Below are 17,482 nucleotides of genomic sequence, written 5' to 3' on the forward strand. Positions count from 1 at the left end.
TGGTCCCATGCTCAAGCTGGTGACCCCATAACCAGTTGAGCCAGCTTTCAAGCTGGAAACCTGGGGTTTCAACCCTGAGACCTCAGCATCCCAAGTTGACGCTCTGTCCACTGCACCACCACCAAGCAGGCTCTATATTCTTAAGATGCATAAATATAAAACTTTTTACAAGGAGAATGTAAATACAGTAGGACTAATTAAGCAAATACTACCTATATTCAGAAGTCATCAAACAGTTGTGGAGGAACAACATATAATATCGATTTTACTACATTCCTTTTCTCATCCTCAGTGTATTTCCAGATTGGGGGAAAAAACCTTCTTTTTGTATTCCACTTTAAAGATAAAATTTTATGATAGGCTAACATTTTAAATCTTTCTAATAACCAGGAACAATAATAGTTATAGGCAGATGTCTAAGGAGGCCAACTTCTTCCATTTCTATACAGTTAAAACTTTTATTAAGTGCTTCTACAAGTTTTAATAGAAAAGTGACCAGAAACTTTGATAATGAATAGCTTGCCTGACCTGTGGTGGCACAGCAGACAGAGCATCAACCTCAGTCGCTGAGGTCGCTGGTTCAAAACCCTGGGCTTGCCTGGTCAAGGCACATACAGGAAGCAACTACTATGAGTTGATGGATTTATCCCCCTTGTTCTCTCTCTCTCTCTTTCATTCTCTCTTTCCTCTCTAAAAATCAATAAATAAAATTTTAAAAAGAAAAGAAAGAAAAGCTCAATATCACAGGTAAGTAAATGATATACCTTTTTAGAAGTGTGTACAAAGTATGCAGAACATTAGCTGGTAATTTCTTTTTACTTTCTTTGATGAGAAGTTTATTAGATTGTGTGGAATCTGCCAGAATGTACATTTGCACTGCTGAACATACAGGTGGTCAAAGACTAATTTATAGTTGCATACGATATCAATAGCCTTTTATATTGTCTGTTTTACTGAAACTTCACAGAAGTCCAGAAAATGTTTTGAACTCCCATTTTTCAAATCCACTTATCTAAAAGATACAGGAGGTATATATTTTTTGTTGCTGTGATTTGACATATCACTTGATACGACAGTTTACTTGCAACCTCTGAACCAGGTAATGTAACTTTACTCAGTTTCATGGAGATATCAGTGGAAAGATGCGATAACATATGTCCTCTTGTGTGGTGTGGCCCAACTAATTCAGCATCCCCTGTTTCCAGCTGAGCACTGGTGTGTTTAGAGGAAGCAAAAAGGACTTCTAATTTAGAAGTTTTGCCTATCTCATCCTATGCTTTTTATATCTTCTTCTTCACAAGCCTCATCCCAAATTGTTTTCTTCGTCTGGTGCAGTCTGCTCTTTATTTGTTATTATTTCTTTCTTTCTTTTTTTTTTTTTTTTGACAGAGGGATAGATAGGGATAGACAGACAGGAAGGGAGAGAGATGAGAAGCATCAATTCTTTTTCAACTAAGCACCTTAGTTGTTCATTGCCTGCTTTCTCATAATGTGTGCCTTGATGGGGTGGGGGGAGGGGGGCTCCAGCAGAGGAGTGACCCCTTGCTCAAGCCATCAACCTTTGGGCTCAAACCAGCGACCATGGGGTCATGTCTATGATCCCACGCTCAAGCCAGCAAACCCACGCTCAAGCCGGTGAGCCTGTGCTCAAGCTGGCAACCTTAGAGTTTTAAACCTGGGTCCGCTGCATCCCAGTCCGACGCTCCATCCACTGTGCCACTGCCTGGTCAGGCTTGTTATTATTTCTTTAACCCATTTGTATGTGTCCTTCCATCTGTCATTAGCCTTCTTTTTTTGTCCTGTCTGGATCATACTGGTGTTATTCTCTTTCTTTTTCATGGCTTCCTATTCTTGCATTATGGATACAATGTGCTACTGTTGTCCCTCTGAGGATATCAGTTACAGTATTCAGAAGTTCTTTATCTTCTCAACATTATCTCTAAATTCTCTAAGTTTACTCTTTGCTACGGTCTCGAGACCTTTTCTCCTCACATCTAGTGATGCATGCCAGCCTTGTGTGCTCCAAGAGGAGGAACTAAAGAGCTTGTGGACGGCTCTGCTTGTATAGCAGGGCTTGTCACTTGGGAAGCTGCACTTTAGGATGATTGTCACCTAAAGCTGTTTAGGCCTATACTGTCCCTAATCCCCTTCCTGGGAGACAGACACTTTCTGTCTGGTATGCTGAGAGCCAGGCAGGGAACTGGGCGAGGATGGCCCCTCCATTCAGCATGTGTGTTTCACTTGACCCTACATTTTCACTGTGTGCTTCACTTCACCTTCTGCCGAGGCTGTTTTTCCCAGGTCTGGAACCTGCTCAGGGGGAATGTCTAGTCCTTGGCTTGCACATGCCCAGCTGCCTAACCTAAGGTAGTGTCCACCTGCTGCTCACACATATTTTCAGCCTATTTAAAACAATTGTGGACAAAGACCAGTCAAGACTCCCTTCTTGCTGTCCCTACTGATAAATTGGTATGTTTTTATATAATAGCAAATAAAAGATTCAGAACTCCAAGAAAAATTCAAGTCAGAAAGAGTTTTCTGTCCAAGAGAATAGTAAGTAATAATTAGAGCATTTATGTTGGTTGGTTATCCCTCGATTGGTCAGCTTTTTTGTTTGTTTGTTTGTTTAAAAAAGGTGAAATCATAGTACTGTGCGGTAGAAATATATTGCAAGCCCCACGTGTAATTTAAAATTTTCTATTAGCCACATTAAAAAAGAAACAGGTAAAATCATGTTAGAATATATTTTATTTAACTCAATATATCAAAAATAGTATTTCAGGCCCTGGCCGGTTGGCTCAGCGGTAGAGCTTTGGCCTGGCATGCGGGGGACCCGGGTTCCATTCCCAGCCAGGGCACATAGGAGAAGCGCCCATTTGTTTCTCCACCCCCCCCTTCCTTCCTCTCTCTCTCTTCCCCTCCCGCAGCCAAGGCTCCATTGGAGCAAAGATGGCCCGGGCTCTGGGGATGGCTCCTTGGCCTCTGCCCCAAGCGCTCGAGTGGCTCTGGTCGCAGCAGAGCGACGCCCCTGAGGGGCAGAGCATCGCCCCCTGGTGGACAGAGCGTCGCCCCTGGTGGGTGTGCCGGGTGGATCCCAGTCGGGCGCATGCGGGAGTCTGTCTGACTATCTCTCCCCGTTTCCAGCTTCAGAAAAATACAAAAAAAAAAAAAAAATAGCATATCAACAAGCAATCAATATTAAAATCATTCATGAAATAGTGAATAGTGTACATCCTTTTCTCATACTAAGAGTTCAGAATCTATTGTGTTCTGCAGAACGGCCCATGTTTCCTTTCCTTGTATAATTTGCATAAATGTTCGTTCTTAAATGAAATGGCATGGGCCCTGGGATATCTGTCCCATTGTTGTCTTTTTCCAAATGAAGGATTATGATACAGCAGGTGGCCAGAGGCCACGCCATGCTCCTTCAGACTCTCCCTAGTGCCTTCTGCCAAGCCGTCGCCATTGGTGGTTCTTTCTCCAATACTCTGGTCTCTGGTGCCTGCAGGACCCAGACCTCTCAGTGGCCCTTTCCAGCTTCAGTGCATTTTTCATGACCGTTTCCAGCTGTAGCACTCATATAGTGGCTCCACCACTTTGTCATTTATTACATTTTCCCTCTTTCAAAATATCTTGAAATGTCTTATCAACCAGTTTCATCTATTCTGCATGTTTTTATGGATTCATATCTCTTCATCTCTTTAGAGTCATATTGGTGGGATGTGGGAAGCTGAGGGGGGTGCACATGTAGACTTGATCTGAAGTCTGTCAGATTATTATTTGAAAAGCTCCCCAGATGACTCAGGCCCCAGGCTTAAAATAGTGTTTGGGAATCCCTAGACTATATAATCTCTCCCATTCCCTTTTATTTATTTATTTATTTATTTTTGTATTTTTTTGAAGCTGGAAACGGGGAGAGACAGTCAGACAGACTCCCGCATGCGCCCGACCGGGATCCACCCGGCATGCCCACCAGGGGCAACGCTCTGCCCACCAGGGGGCGATGCTCTGCCCCTCCAGGGCGTCGCTCTGCCGTGACCAGAGCCACTCTAGCGCCTGGGGCAGAGGCCAAGGAGCCATCCCCAGCGCCTGGGCCATCTTTGCTCCAATGGAGCCTTGGCTGCGGGAGGGGAAGAGAGAGACAGAGAGGAAGGGGGGGTGGGGGGTGGAGAAGCAAATGGGCGCTTCTCCTATGTGCCCTGGCCGGGAATCGAACCCAGGTCCCCCGCACGCCAGGCCGACGCTCTACCACTGAGCCAACCAGCCAGGGCTCTCCCATTCCCTTTTAGTACTAACAGCTTATTTTCCTAAGTGCTCTGTCTTCTCAAGTGGTGGTTTCTCTCTAGTCCCTCTTTTGTTTTTAAAAATTAACTTTTTATTGATGTATAAAATATATACAGGCCCTGGCCAGGTAGCTCAATGGGTTAGAGCATCGTCCAGATACGCCAAGGTTGTGAAGCTGATCCCTGGTCAGGACACATACAAGAAGCAACTGATGAATGCATAAATAAGTGGAACAAGACATCAGCATTCTCTCTCTCTCTCATTCCCCCATCTTTCTCTCAAGTTAATAAGTAAAAACTTAAAAATATATATGAACAAAGAAACATATGAATCATAGAAGTATAGCTGAGTGGCCCAGATCAAGAAATGGCACTTTGCCAGCACTCCAGAAGTTCCCATAGCCCTTTTCTGTCACTAGCACCTCTCTCCTTCCTAGGGTTAACCTGTGTTCTGACTGCTAACTCTATAGATGCATTTTGCCTGTTTTGGGGCTTTCTATAAGATGAGGCCTGTATTCATTATGGGTTCACTTTACATTTTACATGCAGTAGCATTTGCCTTTTGCCCTCCTTTTAATTTATATGTGGGCTCTTCCCACGGCAGAGGAAGTCAGTTGAGGCTGACTCCCGCCGTGGGAGGAGCAGCCTCCGCTTCTTCATCGCCATGGACCTGTGAGACCACTGCCGCAGGCAGCAAACAGACTCTCACTCTTGGCTCCATGATTCTGCTTCTAAAGAGAAAATTGGTATGGAAACATGAAACCCTCCTGTAAACGTGAACACACCTATAAATTGTGCTCCAGAGCCCCACATTCAGTGTACATATTTTTCTGAATTCTGGGTGGCACAGAGGAACAGGACACATTACTCTGTGTGGAGGTGCCGTGGGTGGCAGGCACACCTGTGTACTGACTGCTGGAGCAGGTGTGTGTGGAGCAGATGGCAGCAGGCGCAGAGCCTGGGAGCTGCCCCCACCACCGGCGAGTGGCACATTTGACAGGAAGTAACAGCCTTCTTCCCATCCCTCTCACAGAGGTTTGTCCCCCGGGTGCCAGATGCTCCTCTTCTCAGCGACCTTTGGGGATTCTGTGTGGCAGTTTGCGGAACGAATCATCCCTGACTCCAATGTTATCAAGTTACGAAAAGAGGAGCTGACCCTGAACAACATCCAACAGTACTACGTGCTGTGTGGGAACAGACACGACAAGTACCAGGCTCTGTGCAACATTTATGGCGGCATCAGCATTGGCCAGGCCATCATCTTCTGCCAGGTAACTGCTGAGACGGTCCCTGCCTCGCCCGCCCCCGCTAGGACGGCAGCCTGCCGTGTGGCCAGGCACCACACTCAGCTCTTTCTGTACGTTAGGTAGTTTAATCTTCAGAGCAACTGTGAGTAGAAATGCTTTGTATTTTACGGATGAAACTTAGAACAATTAAGTAAGGGAATGGGACTTCAACGTGTTAAACAGAGGGCATCCTCATGTTAGAAGACTGCCCTCTCACACTTTCCCGTGCGGGCCAATATTTATGGTAGGTTTTTACAGGTAACCCTTTCATCAGGTTAAGAACGTTCTTGTCTATTCCTAACTTCCTATGAGTAATGTAGCCACTTGGTTACTGTTAACATCACGCTTCTTTTATTTTCATATTTATTTTTTGCTATCTGACATTTTTAGTGTTCATGTATCTGTTTTATTTCCTCTCGGCCACACGGGCACTCTGAGCGCCCTGACAGCAGGGCCCCCTCTGGCTCCCGTTTGCTCCCCTGCGCTCGGATGGCGCCCACCGAGCATGTGCGCAGCACTGAAAACACATTTGTAGAGTAAAGGAAACTTCTGCTCTGCCATGGACTAACCTTGGGCAAGTTGCTCATGCTTTTAAGCTTTGTTTTCTTGTAATTTTTAAAATGAAATTAGATAACTTCTCCATCTAAGTGTTGTGTGTAAAGATTTTAGCAACATGCCTAGCATGCATGGAGCACTGTTAAAGAGTGATGTTACTGTTATGTGCTCTCATTGTGTCAACACAGCACCAAGTGAGGTAGGTAGAGCATGTTTATTATCTGCTTCGTGGCCGAGAAGCCACAGCTCTGACAGGTGGAAAGGAGGTGGCCTTAGAGGTGCAGAATTCCACACCACTCTAGGGTCCTCTCATGCTTCCTTCTCAGCTCCCAGCCTTGTGCTGGGTTTTGCTTTTTTCATGTAGACTCGTCAAAATGCCAAGTGGTTGACCGTGGAAATGATGCAGGATGGTCACCAAGTATCTTTGTTAAGCGGAGAGCTGACCGTGGATCAACGAGCTTCCATCATTCAGCGGTTTCGGGATGGGAAAGAGAAAGTTCTTATAACAACCAATGTCTGTGCTCGAGGTATGTGTGTGTGTGTGTGTGTGTGTGTGTGTGTGCGCGCGCGCGCATGTGTGTATTTAAAGTCAAGTTTGGGCACTGGCTGGTTGGCTCAGTGGATAGAGCGTTGGCCTGGTGTATGAACGTCCCAGGTTCAATTCCTGGTTAGAGCACACAGGAGAGGCAACCTTCTGCTTCTCTTCTCTTCCCTCTTCCCCTTCTCTCTATCTTCCCCTCCTGCAGCCAGTGGCTCGAATGGTTCAAGTGTTGACCTGGGCACTGAAGATAGTTCATTCGGTGTCAGCCTCAGGAGCTAAAAGTAGCTCATTTGATTTAAGCATCAGCCCCAGATGGGGATTACCAAGTGGATCCCAGTCAGGGCACATGTGGGAGTCTCTCACTGTCTCCCCTCCTCTCACTTAAAAAAAAGTCAAGTTTGTTGAGGTATAATTTATATATGATAAAATTCATTCTTTTAAGTATGCAGTTCAATTTAGTATACAATGTAAAGTAGATAGTATACAATGAATATTGACAAACATTTATAGTCCTGTAACCATTACTATAATCAAGACTGTAAGGTATTTTTCCCCACCAAGAAGGAAGGAAGAGGGCTCGGAGCCACAAAGTGTGGAATAGCAAACAGCTTTATTGAGTACAGAGTGCACATCCTGCCCAGCAAGGTTCCCTGGCCCCGAGGAAAGAAAGATGGAAGAAAAGATGGAGGTCAGGGAAGTTGCACAGATTAAACCACGTGGGAGATATTTAAAGGGTCCCTCTAGGGAAGTGGAGCTACTATGACATGGTGAAATTTCACTGGCTGGCAGACAATCGCTTCTTTCCAAATGGTTCCTGGGAAGCTTCCTTTGGCAGGCTTGATTGTGGGCAGTTCCAGCCAAAGGTCGCGGGCCTGGGTTCCCCACATGACCATCCCTCTATCCACCGACCTTACATTCTGACCTTTTGTGTTAAATAGAAAAAGGGGCACCGTTTATTCGTCTGGCTACTTCCTGCTGAATAGGGGCGTCGTGGGGAGGGAGAGATCAGAAGGTGGTGGCTTTGAGGGGTGTCAGGAGGAACATCTGTGTGGCTGTGACTGGAGAAACTTTGCAGATGAGGTCCTGTAAGGATTTAAAAAAAAAGAGAGAGAGGAGTAATAGGGGAATTTGCAGGGTCCAGCCTTTTGGTGAGCTGGAGATGGATGAAGTCCAGTGGTTCTGACTGCCAGTGGTCCTATAAGGAGGCAAGCTTGAGGCAAAACTGCATGTCAGGAGTGGTGTAAAAAGGGGAAAGAAAGAGGGCCCCATCCATTCCCATAACCGAGACCTGTGAGGGAACTAGAGGTCCAGAGTGTGTTAGTAAAACAGAGAAGGCAGCCTGTGTCCACAAGAAATGAGATGGACTGACTTACCCACTTGTTGCAGAACCCTGGGTTCTCCGAGTCCAGGCTGTGTCCTAGGAGTTCGAGTGATGCACCCACCTGGCTGGATTGGCCTTCCATTTGGGCGGCTTGTCCTCCACGTAGGAGGCGCTGAGGAAAAAACCTGTTGCCCAAGGGGGCAATCACTCCGCCAGTGACTGGGCTGCTTGCAGTCAGGGCAGGGCTCAGTGGGCAGCCGCGGGCAGGGGCCCTGCCGGGGCCAGTGGTCCTGCTTGCCACACTTAAAGCAAGATGCTGGTGGCTCTGCTGGTCTCAGGGTTGCCACAAGAGTCGGGGTTTGGAGCGTTACCTTCTGCTGCATGGGGGCCTGGCAAACAGGCCTGTTTCTACTAATTGGGACCGTTAAAAACTTTAAATGCCGTGTTTACAGGTTCCAGATAGGGGTTTCGGGGGTTGGGAATAAGAGGAGGGGGGCTCATGTGGAGCCCGTCATCCAGATCTGGCAGGAAACGCTGTAGCCAAAGAAAGGACAGGGCAGGAACTTCCTGAAAGAAAATTGGGGTTGGATGTCCTGAAAACCGGTGTAAGACGTCCGGGAGAAAGGCCTGACGGAGGAGGGACTAGAGAGCACAGTGAAGGGAGGGGTCCCTGGCCAGCAGGGGAGGAGAAAGAGAAGGTAGTAGATGGCGAATAAGAAACAGGTTTTTGAGAAGGGAGGGGAGGGAGAGTTTGGAGTCCGCGGAGAAGGAAAGATTAGGAATGGAGGTTTTAGGTGAAGTTTCTCTGGCCAGAAAAAGGCCTGCACAGTTGAACAGGCGGCACAGAGATTAAGGACAGGTGCACAAATAATTAGAAGCCGTGTATGTAAGAGATCTCCAATCAGTTCCCAGCTTTTTTGGCGATAGTTAAATTGGTGAGGGTGTTAACACCGCAAGTCCCTTCAGGAGGCTAATTGAGTGGGCTCTGTGGCCTGGCCACAGCGGAGAAGAAGAACAGTTTCTTCTTCCTTAGGGAGGGAAATTCCTGTGCGCTCACAGCTGCCCTCAGTTCTCAGAGTGGTCAGACTTGAGTATTAGCATCCTAAAAATTCAAGGTCCAGCCATGGACGAAAGTGGATGTGCTTGGGGAGGTCTCCACAAGCACACGCTCACTCGGACGGACGGAAAAGACTTCCCTGACGTAGCTACGGTTTCGGACAGGGAGTCTCGGAGGAAAGAACTGAGAGGAATGCTGGAGGCAGGGGACTTACTGCACCGTGCGCTGAAGTGGGTTGGAGATCGGAGATCCTGGTTCTTTCTCCTGGTTCTTTCTCAGAGGGGAGGGGAAAGGAGCGGTCCTTGCAGACTTCTAACTCCTTCCGGGTTTTCGGCACCAAAATGTAAGGTATTTTTCCCCGCCAAGAAGGAAGGAAGAGGGCTCGGAGCCACAAAGTGTGGAATAGCAAACAGCTTTATTGAGTACAGAGTGCACATCCCGCCCAGCAAGGTTCCCTGGCCCTGAGGAAAGAAAGATGGAAGAAAAGATGGAGGTCAGGGAAGTTGCACAGATTAAACCACGTGGGAGATATTTAAAGGGTCCCTCTAGGGAAGTGGAGCTACTATGACATGGTGAAATTTCACTGGCTGGCAGACAATCGCTTCTTTCCAAATGGTTCCTGGGAAGCTTCCTTTGGCGGGCTTGATTGTGGGCGGTCCTAGTCAAAGTGGGCGGGTCTGAGTTCTCCACATGACTATCCCTCTATCCACCGACCTTACAAAGACATTGCCATCTCCCCTCAAACTGTGCTTCTTTGTAGTCAGTCTCTGCAACTACTGGCCCCTGGCAACTATAGATGAGATTTCTATCTCTATATTTTGTCTCTTTCAGATACCTTATAAATTTTGTGTGTGTGACAGGGAGAGAAATGGAGAGAGATGAGAAGCATCATCTTGTAGTTGCTTCACTTTAGGTGTTCATTGATTGTTTCTCCTATGTGCCTTGATGGGGGGGGGGGGGTGTTCAAACCAAGCCAGTGACCCCTTGCCCAAGCCAGCAACCTTGGGCTTCAAGCCAGCAACCTTTGGTCTCAAGCAGCAACCACTGGATCATTTCAATGATCCCACACTCAAACCTATGACCCCGTGCTCAAGCTGTTGAGCCTGTGCTCAAGCCAGATGAATCTACCCCAAAGCCAGCGACCTCAGGGTTTTGAACCTGGGACCTCAGCATCCCAGGTCAATGCCCAAGTCACTGTATCACCACCAGTCAGGCGATACCATATAAATTATATCATATAGTTTATGGTGTTTGTGTCTGACTTATTCCACTTGACATAATGCTTTTTTTTTTTTTTTTTTTTTTTTTGGTATTTTTTTTTTTCTGAAGCTGGAAATGGGGAGAGACAGTCAGACAGACTCCCGCATGCGCCCGACCGGATCCACCCGGCAAGCCCACCAGGGGCGATGCTCTTCCCACCAGGGGGTGATGCTCTGCCCCTTTGGGGCGTCACTCTGCTGCGACCAGAGCCACTCTAGCGCCTGGGGCAGAGGCCAAGGAGCCATCCCCAGCGCCCGGGCCATCTTTGCTCCAATGGAGCCTTGGCTGCGGGAGGGGAAGAGAGAGACAGAGAGGAAGGAGGGGGCGGGGTGGAGAAGCACATGGGTGCTTCTCCTATGTGCCCTGGCCGGGAATCGAACCCGGGTCCCCCGCACGCCAGGCTGACGCTCTACCGCTGAGCCAACCAGCCAGGGCCTTGACATAATGCTTTTGAATTGATCAGTGCCATTACATTTATCAGTGGTTCATTCCTTGTTATTGCTGAGTAGTCCATTGAATGGATGTACCACAAGTAATGCATCCACTTACCAGCTGGTGGTCATTTGGATGGTTTCCGCTTTGAAGCCACTTCTCATAAAGTTATAACATTAATATGTAGGTCTTGTGTAGACCTACATTTTCATTTCCCTTGGGTAAATACCTAGGACTAGGATTTCTGGGTCCTGTGGTATTTGTATAGCTTTATAAGAAAATGCAAAAGTTGGGTTTTTTTCCAAAGTACCTGCACCATTTTTCATTTCCACATACGGTGAAGACAAGTTCCAGTTGCTCTGCACTCTTGTCAGCACTTGATGTCATCACCCTTTTTCATTTTAACCTTTCTAGTAGATGTGTGTGGCATCTCGGGGCGTGTTCCTAATGACTAATGACTATGGGGAAAAATGTTTGTACTTTTAAGAGAAGGGATTTCCTATTTTCTTCATCCTTCCTATATCCTTGCCTAGATGCCATCCTCAAACTCTATTTTATAATCCATTTTTTTTTTTTGTTTGTTTGTTTTTTGTATTTTTCTGAAGTTGGAAACAGAGAGGCAGTCAGACAGACTCCCGCATGTGCCCGACAGGGATCCACCTGGCATACCCACCAGGGGTGATGCTCTGCCCATCTGGGGTGTCACTCTGTTGCAATCAGAGCCATTCTAGCGCCTGAGGCAGAGGCCACAGAGCCATCCTCAGCGCCCGGGCACACTTTGCTCCAATGGAGCCTTGGCTGCGGGAGGGGAAGAGAGAGACAGAGAGGAAGGAGAGGGGGAGGGGTGGAGAAGCAGATGGGCACCTCTCCTGTGTGCCCTGGCCGGGAATCGAACCCGGGACTCCTGCACGCCAGGCCGATGCTCTGCCACTGAGCCAACTGGCCAAGGCCTATAATCCGTTTTTATTTCAGCAAATAGAACTGGGGACCTGCCCCGAGGACTGAGCTTGGCACTTTGGAAGAATAGCCTGAGAAAGGATGAGGCCCTTGCCCCTCGGGAGCACAGTGCCTGGACTCTGGAACCTCTAGACCAGGGGTCCCCAAACTTTTTACACAGGGGGCCAGTTCACTGTCCCTCAGACTGATGGAGGCCTGGACTATAAAAAAAACTATGAACAAATCCCTATGCACACTGCACATATCTTATTTTAAAGTAAAAAAATGGGAACAAACACAATATTTAAAATAAAGAACAAGTAAATTTAAATCAACAAACTGACCAGTATTTCAATGGGAACTATGCTCCTCTCACGGACCACCAATGAAAGAGGTGCCCCTTCCGGAAGTGCGGCGGGGCCGGATAAATGGCCTCAGGGGGCCGCATGCGGCCCACAGGCCGTAGTTTGGGGACCCCTGCTCTAGACCAGTGCTATCTGATAGGAATTTCTGTATTGATGGAAATGGCCTATTCTGTGTTGTCCAATTAGTAGCCACTAGCCATATATGGCTGTTGAGCACTTGAAATGTGGCTAGTGTGACTAAGGAGCTGAATTTTTCATTTGAATTAACTTAAAGTTAAATAGTCACGTGAGGCTAATGGTTATAATTTGGACAGCACAACGGTGGACCCCAGAGGAAAGAAGGCACAGCGAACCCCAGGGTCCAAGCACACTGCAGGGAGGACAAGGCTGTGACCTGCCTGCCAGTGGCAGGGGTGGGCCACCAGGGGACCATACAAATCTTGCTAAGAAATATTAGATATGAATGGTTTTGAAGGGAGGGTAGAATTAAGTTTGTTGAGAATTTGCAGTTTGCTTGGGAAACGGCAAGATCACGTGCCTGGAGGTTGGGGTTTGTGTGTCAGGAGAGAATGAGGTGAGACTTCAGTTGTTTGGAAGCCTTGAGCTATTTGTACTTTGTCCTGTGTAAATTGTCCTGAACACGGTACTCTGGACATGGCTATGGTGACCGTGGTGAGAGATTAGAGTGGGCAGGGAGAAAGAGGAAACCAGCCTGAAAATTGTAATGTTGAAGCAATGCTGGAAAGACCCAACTAGAATGATGGCCATGAACGGAGCAGAGTGACGTGATGTGACGGGTGAGAGGACACGGGGCTCAGAGTCCCGGCAGGAGCAGGCAGAGGGGAATGTGTGTGCTCTCGGGAAGAGCCTTCCTGTAGTGCACTCGCACACACATGCACACACGCTGTACATAGTTAGACTTCTGTAAAGTTAGCTTCTGCTGAGCCTTATCAAGCACCACAGACATGCTGTGCAAACAGACTGCCTCACCTGAGTGCCCCTTTGACCATGTGAAACCAGGTCTGTGAAACAAGAATTTCCTCAGGCAGTGTGGTTGTTGAATAGCTGTCTCCTAAGGAAGACGCACAGGACACTCCATCGTCTTTCCTCTTCTAGGTATCGATGTGAAGCAGGTCACGATCGTTGTGAACTTTGATCTCCCTCTGAACAAATTAGAGGAGCCAGACTATGAGACCTACCTTCATCGCATAGGGCGGACAGGACGCTTTGGGAAAAAAGGCCTCGCTTTCAACATGATCGAAGTAGATAAGCTGCCCCTGCTTATGAAGATCCAGGATCACTTTAGTAAGTAACATTGTTTGCAGCAGGAGCTGTGGGCCTGCTCACAGAGATAGCGACAATGCAGGTTGTGGACCTCCACCCAGAGCTGTGATAGGATGGGGACAGGAGGCTTCTGAATCACAGTGCCCGAGTTCCAACTGTGAGATAGTTGATTAATTTGCATGTGGTAGTTAAAATTTTTAAATCAAGTGGAATTAACATGAGCTCAGATTTTTGTGTTATTGATGATTCTGGGACCTGCCCTATAGAGAACCAACCTAAGTAAAGTAATAATGTCCTTGAAGATTATATTTTGTTTCCAGCTTCCTCTTTTATTTGCATTTTTTTCTGGCCCCACCCTACCAAAAAGGCAGTCCTAAATTGTGAGATCTGCTAGCCTCCTCCAGGCCCCATCTAAAGAAGGCAGCAGGTTCTGTTGACCTGCTGGGGCGCCTGGACTGGCCGGTTGCACTGTGATGGAAACTCCAAGGGTGATGTGCCCTGAGATGTCCACTCTCAGATCATCCTGGGCTCCACAGCCCATGGATGTGGCTGGGGTGCAGGGGAAGAGGAACCCTTGTGGGACTGCAAATAGGCCTTTTACCTTTTAGGACACTGGTCCTTAACATTTGTGCGAGGCAGTGGACACTCTCCCCAGAGATATGCACATAGGCACATGTATGGAATTTAGAATATAATTTTAAAGGATTTGCAGACTGTAGCACATCTGGACCCTTCAGGAAAGTTGATTAAGCGCCCTGCATTAGAATAACTGTGGAAGGACTCAGGGAGGGACAGCAAGGCGAGCCATTAAGATCCACTGTTGCTATGTAAGCTCCTGAAGACCCAGTCTTGGGAAGTGACCTCAGTGGAGGAGCCTTAGTTGCTCCCCCTGTTGCCGTCCTGCACCCCCACACACACACCCACACACGGCACTCCTCCAGGGCTCAGTAGACCCTCCCTGCTCCTCCTGTGTGTTCTGGTCTTTTCTGACCCCACGGTGTCTAGACGTATGCTCTTATTGTCTGGCACACACGATGCTGTGTCAGTGTCAGCACTGATTTTGATGCCATCCCCTCTCAGCCAGTCTGGAGAATGCCCCTTCCCATACGAGGTGTCACAGGAACATGTAGTCAAGGGCATCACTGTCTTCAGAAACCAGAGGTGGGAGGAATGGAGTGCCACGTGGGCCCCCGTGAGACTGGTCTCTCACTTGTTCTTTCAGACAGCAACATTAAGCAGCTCAACCCTGAAGACATAGATGAAATTGAAAAACTTGAATATTGAAGAAAGAGCTTTTATCATTTGTGAACTTTCCTAGTTTGTGTGAAAATTTCCCAGTGGGGTTTAAAGGTAATTTTTTTGTTGAGGCTTTTTCAATGTGACATTGTTATGTATGCCAAAGTAATGTGGTAGCCTTAGATTTAAAGATCTGAAGTCTTTTTGAAACCAGATTGATGTGAAATACATTATACTTTTGAATTAAAAAGCAACATTATTTCTTATTCTAATCTTTTCATAGATAACCGTCTTTGTGGGGGGCTACTGGGATGTTTTTGAATTTAGTTTATAAAATCTGAGATCATTCCTCTTGTGTACACCTGGTGGTGCCACAAGGTGGCAGTAGAGCTTTACTGGTTTTGGCGTCTGAGCTAGAGAGAGCAAGTGAGAAGCCTCGTCTCCAGTCCACAGCCCTCCCCTTCTCTCCTGCCCACCCCACCCCCACCCCCGCTGTGCTGCATGCTTGCTGCATTGAGATGTTGAAAGTACAACATTTTGGAAGAGAGAGCAATTGTTGCCCTTTCTTTTTCTTTTTTTTTTAATTTAGAAATTAAATGTATTAAAATTAAATTTGATCAATAAGAATACATAGGGTTCAGGTAAACATCTGCATAGCATTTGAACTTTTGATTATGTTGTGTACCCATCACGCAAAGTCAAATCATTTTCTGTCACCTTTTATTTGTCCCTCTTTACTCTCCTACCCGCTCCCCAGTTTTTGCTCTTTTGGTGTTTCAGCTGTCATACAGAATTTGAAGATATTTTTCTCTTTTGCTTCTTAGCATCTTCAAATTAGAGAAGATTTAATCCATCATTAGTTATTTAATAGTCTCTGAAAATGTGGCTTTATCATAGGCATTTCTTAAAACAGACAGTGGCAGGGGCGCGGGGCCTTATTTAAGTAGTAACATTTCAGAGAGCTAACAGTTTTGCATTTAAGGACTGAAAGCTATACCTGAGGATCCTGGACGTTTTCCTGCAAGTGCTATGAGATGCTCTTTATATCTTACGTTTGCTACTAGGAAGTGAACCAGGGAGCTTGAGAACAGAGGGGGTGGGTGCCCCCCACCCAGGAAGCGGGGCAGGCCCTGCACCCTCCACTGCAGCCTGGCCAGCTTCTCCACGGTCTGCCTCCAGGGGCTTCCAGGCATGTTCCTGTCATCTGACATGCGCGGTATTTCCGCCGTTTCTCATTTGGTATATTCTACATGCATATCACCTTGCCTATGTTTTATCCTCATGAGCAGGGCTCAGAAATACATGAAAATCACCCAGCTTCCTCATTCCACAGCTATATTGTGTACCTCTTATGCTAAACACCAGGGAAGAGATATAAACTATTACAGTCTGCTCAGAATTCAGGGTCTAATGGCAGAGACTCAGAATAAGTCAGCATTGCGACAGACTGTTAAAGGAGGGCTGTGCAGGTGGCTCGTGGAGTGCAGAGGAGGGACCCCTCCACACTCTGGGCCAGCTTCCCAGAGAAGAGGCTGTGTGTCTCCTTTCACAAGAGAGAAACATGATTGGAATAGTGTCTTCTCATCATGCGTGGGACCACAAGGCAGTGTTCCAGAGCCAGCTCCTGAGCAGGGCTACCTGGAGAACTTGGGAAAACACAGAGGCTCCTTTCCCCACCCAGACACCAGCAGCTCTGTGACGGCAGAGCCCAGAAATGCACACTTCTAAAACGGAGCTGTAGGCATGAGTGATACAGGAGCCGCTGTGGCAAAGCGGTCCCAAGACAGAGCCTGTAAAAGTGGAGCCGCCACCTCTGAACGTCCACATGGGTTCTCCTTCCTCTACATCTGCCTTCTTCTTGGGACTGCGATCCAACTCCTGTCCCCTTAGTTCCCACCCCAACCCAGTGCCCAGCACAGAATAGATGCTCAATGAGTGTTCTTGTTGAGTAAATATTTCTCTGTCATTTCTTCATCCACCATCTTCCCTAACGTTTCCCATTCTCATTTTGAACCCCAATTACATGGTGCTGGATGAATAAACATAAGGGGTGTGTCAAGACATTTCAGCTTTACCATGTTTGAACTGAGCTCAGTATTGGGGGTATCTGAATAAAACTGTGCACCTCCCTTTCCAGTTCAGATCTCTGTTAGAATTCCTACCAGTTACCCTCAGGAATGTCTTCAATCATTTCTATGTGGCAACTGTTCCCACAGGGTCTGCAAACAGTGGGCATTCTTCTACTTTGCTCTTTGCCCCTCTCCTCACACTCTTTTGTGCCGTGGCCTAGGAGGCGCAGAGCCCTGTGTACTGTGTACCTCAGCTGTCTCAACAGGGACTTTCCAGTTTGGTGCACGACCAGTCCAAAAACCATTCTGCAGGACGCAGCCCTGTGCTCAGAACTGCAAGGGGTCATCATGTGTCCGCTCCTGGTTTGGTGAGGTCAGCTCTCAGTCGATGCCTGCCCAGACAGCAGTGGAGACGTGGAGCAGCCCGAGGACTTCGGCGCATCTGTGGGCTGGCTTCATCAGCTGTGTATTACTTGGCACTGAACGCTAAACCAAACCCATTAGGTTTGTCTTGGCCAGCTCAGCACTGTTAGCATATTGACATTCACGATTACGCAGAGCAGGGCTGTGATTTCCGTGGGAGCTGTGAGCGCGCACCTTGCCTGGGGCATGGCCCCTGTGTGATATCGGTGCTGGATCTACAGCAACTGTGAATAAAAGGAAAGGTGATGCGTTGGTCCTCGTCTGGTAGGAGTCGGACAGACCTTCTCAAGAGGCGTTACCGCTTTTGGTCATGAGAAAGTGTTGATCTGCCTCTGTGAAGCTTGGTCCCCATGAAAGCCGCTGGCAGTCTCTACACATGGGCTCGACAGTGGAGAATCTTAGAGGATTGGGGATGAGGGGAGCAGTACTTTTCA

At 47.5% G+C, this 17,482-nt stretch overlaps 2 protein-coding genes across 3 annotated transcripts in view; one reads left to right on the top strand and one right to left on the bottom strand.

Annotated features, from left to right (window-relative positions):
* DDX25 (DEAD-box helicase 25) overlaps positions 1–14,802 on the top strand; it is a 36,429-nt gene extending 21,627 nt beyond the window's left edge. Inside the window, exons 9-12 of the mRNA XM_066254996.1 lie at positions 5,317–5,554; positions 6,489–6,651; positions 13,153–13,341; positions 14,543–14,802. Of these exons, the coding sequence (XP_066111093.1) occupies positions 5,317–5,554; positions 6,489–6,651; positions 13,153–13,341; positions 14,543–14,604 (652 nt within the window). The 3' untranslated portion in view covers positions 14,605–14,802. The remainder of the gene's footprint in view (positions 1–5,316; positions 5,555–6,488; positions 6,652–13,152; positions 13,342–14,542) is intronic.
* PUS3 (pseudouridine synthase 3) overlaps positions 1–17,482 on the bottom strand; it is a 284,654-nt gene that overhangs the window by 32,982 nt on the left and 234,190 nt on the right. The window lies entirely within an intron of this gene.

The sequence above is a fragment of the Saccopteryx bilineata genome, chromosome 2 (genome assembly GCF_036850765.1).
Source record: "Saccopteryx bilineata isolate mSacBil1 chromosome 2, mSacBil1_pri_phased_curated, whole genome shotgun sequence".
In the NCBI taxonomy this organism is placed as follows: Eukaryota; Metazoa; Chordata; class Mammalia; order Chiroptera; family Emballonuridae; genus Saccopteryx; species Saccopteryx bilineata.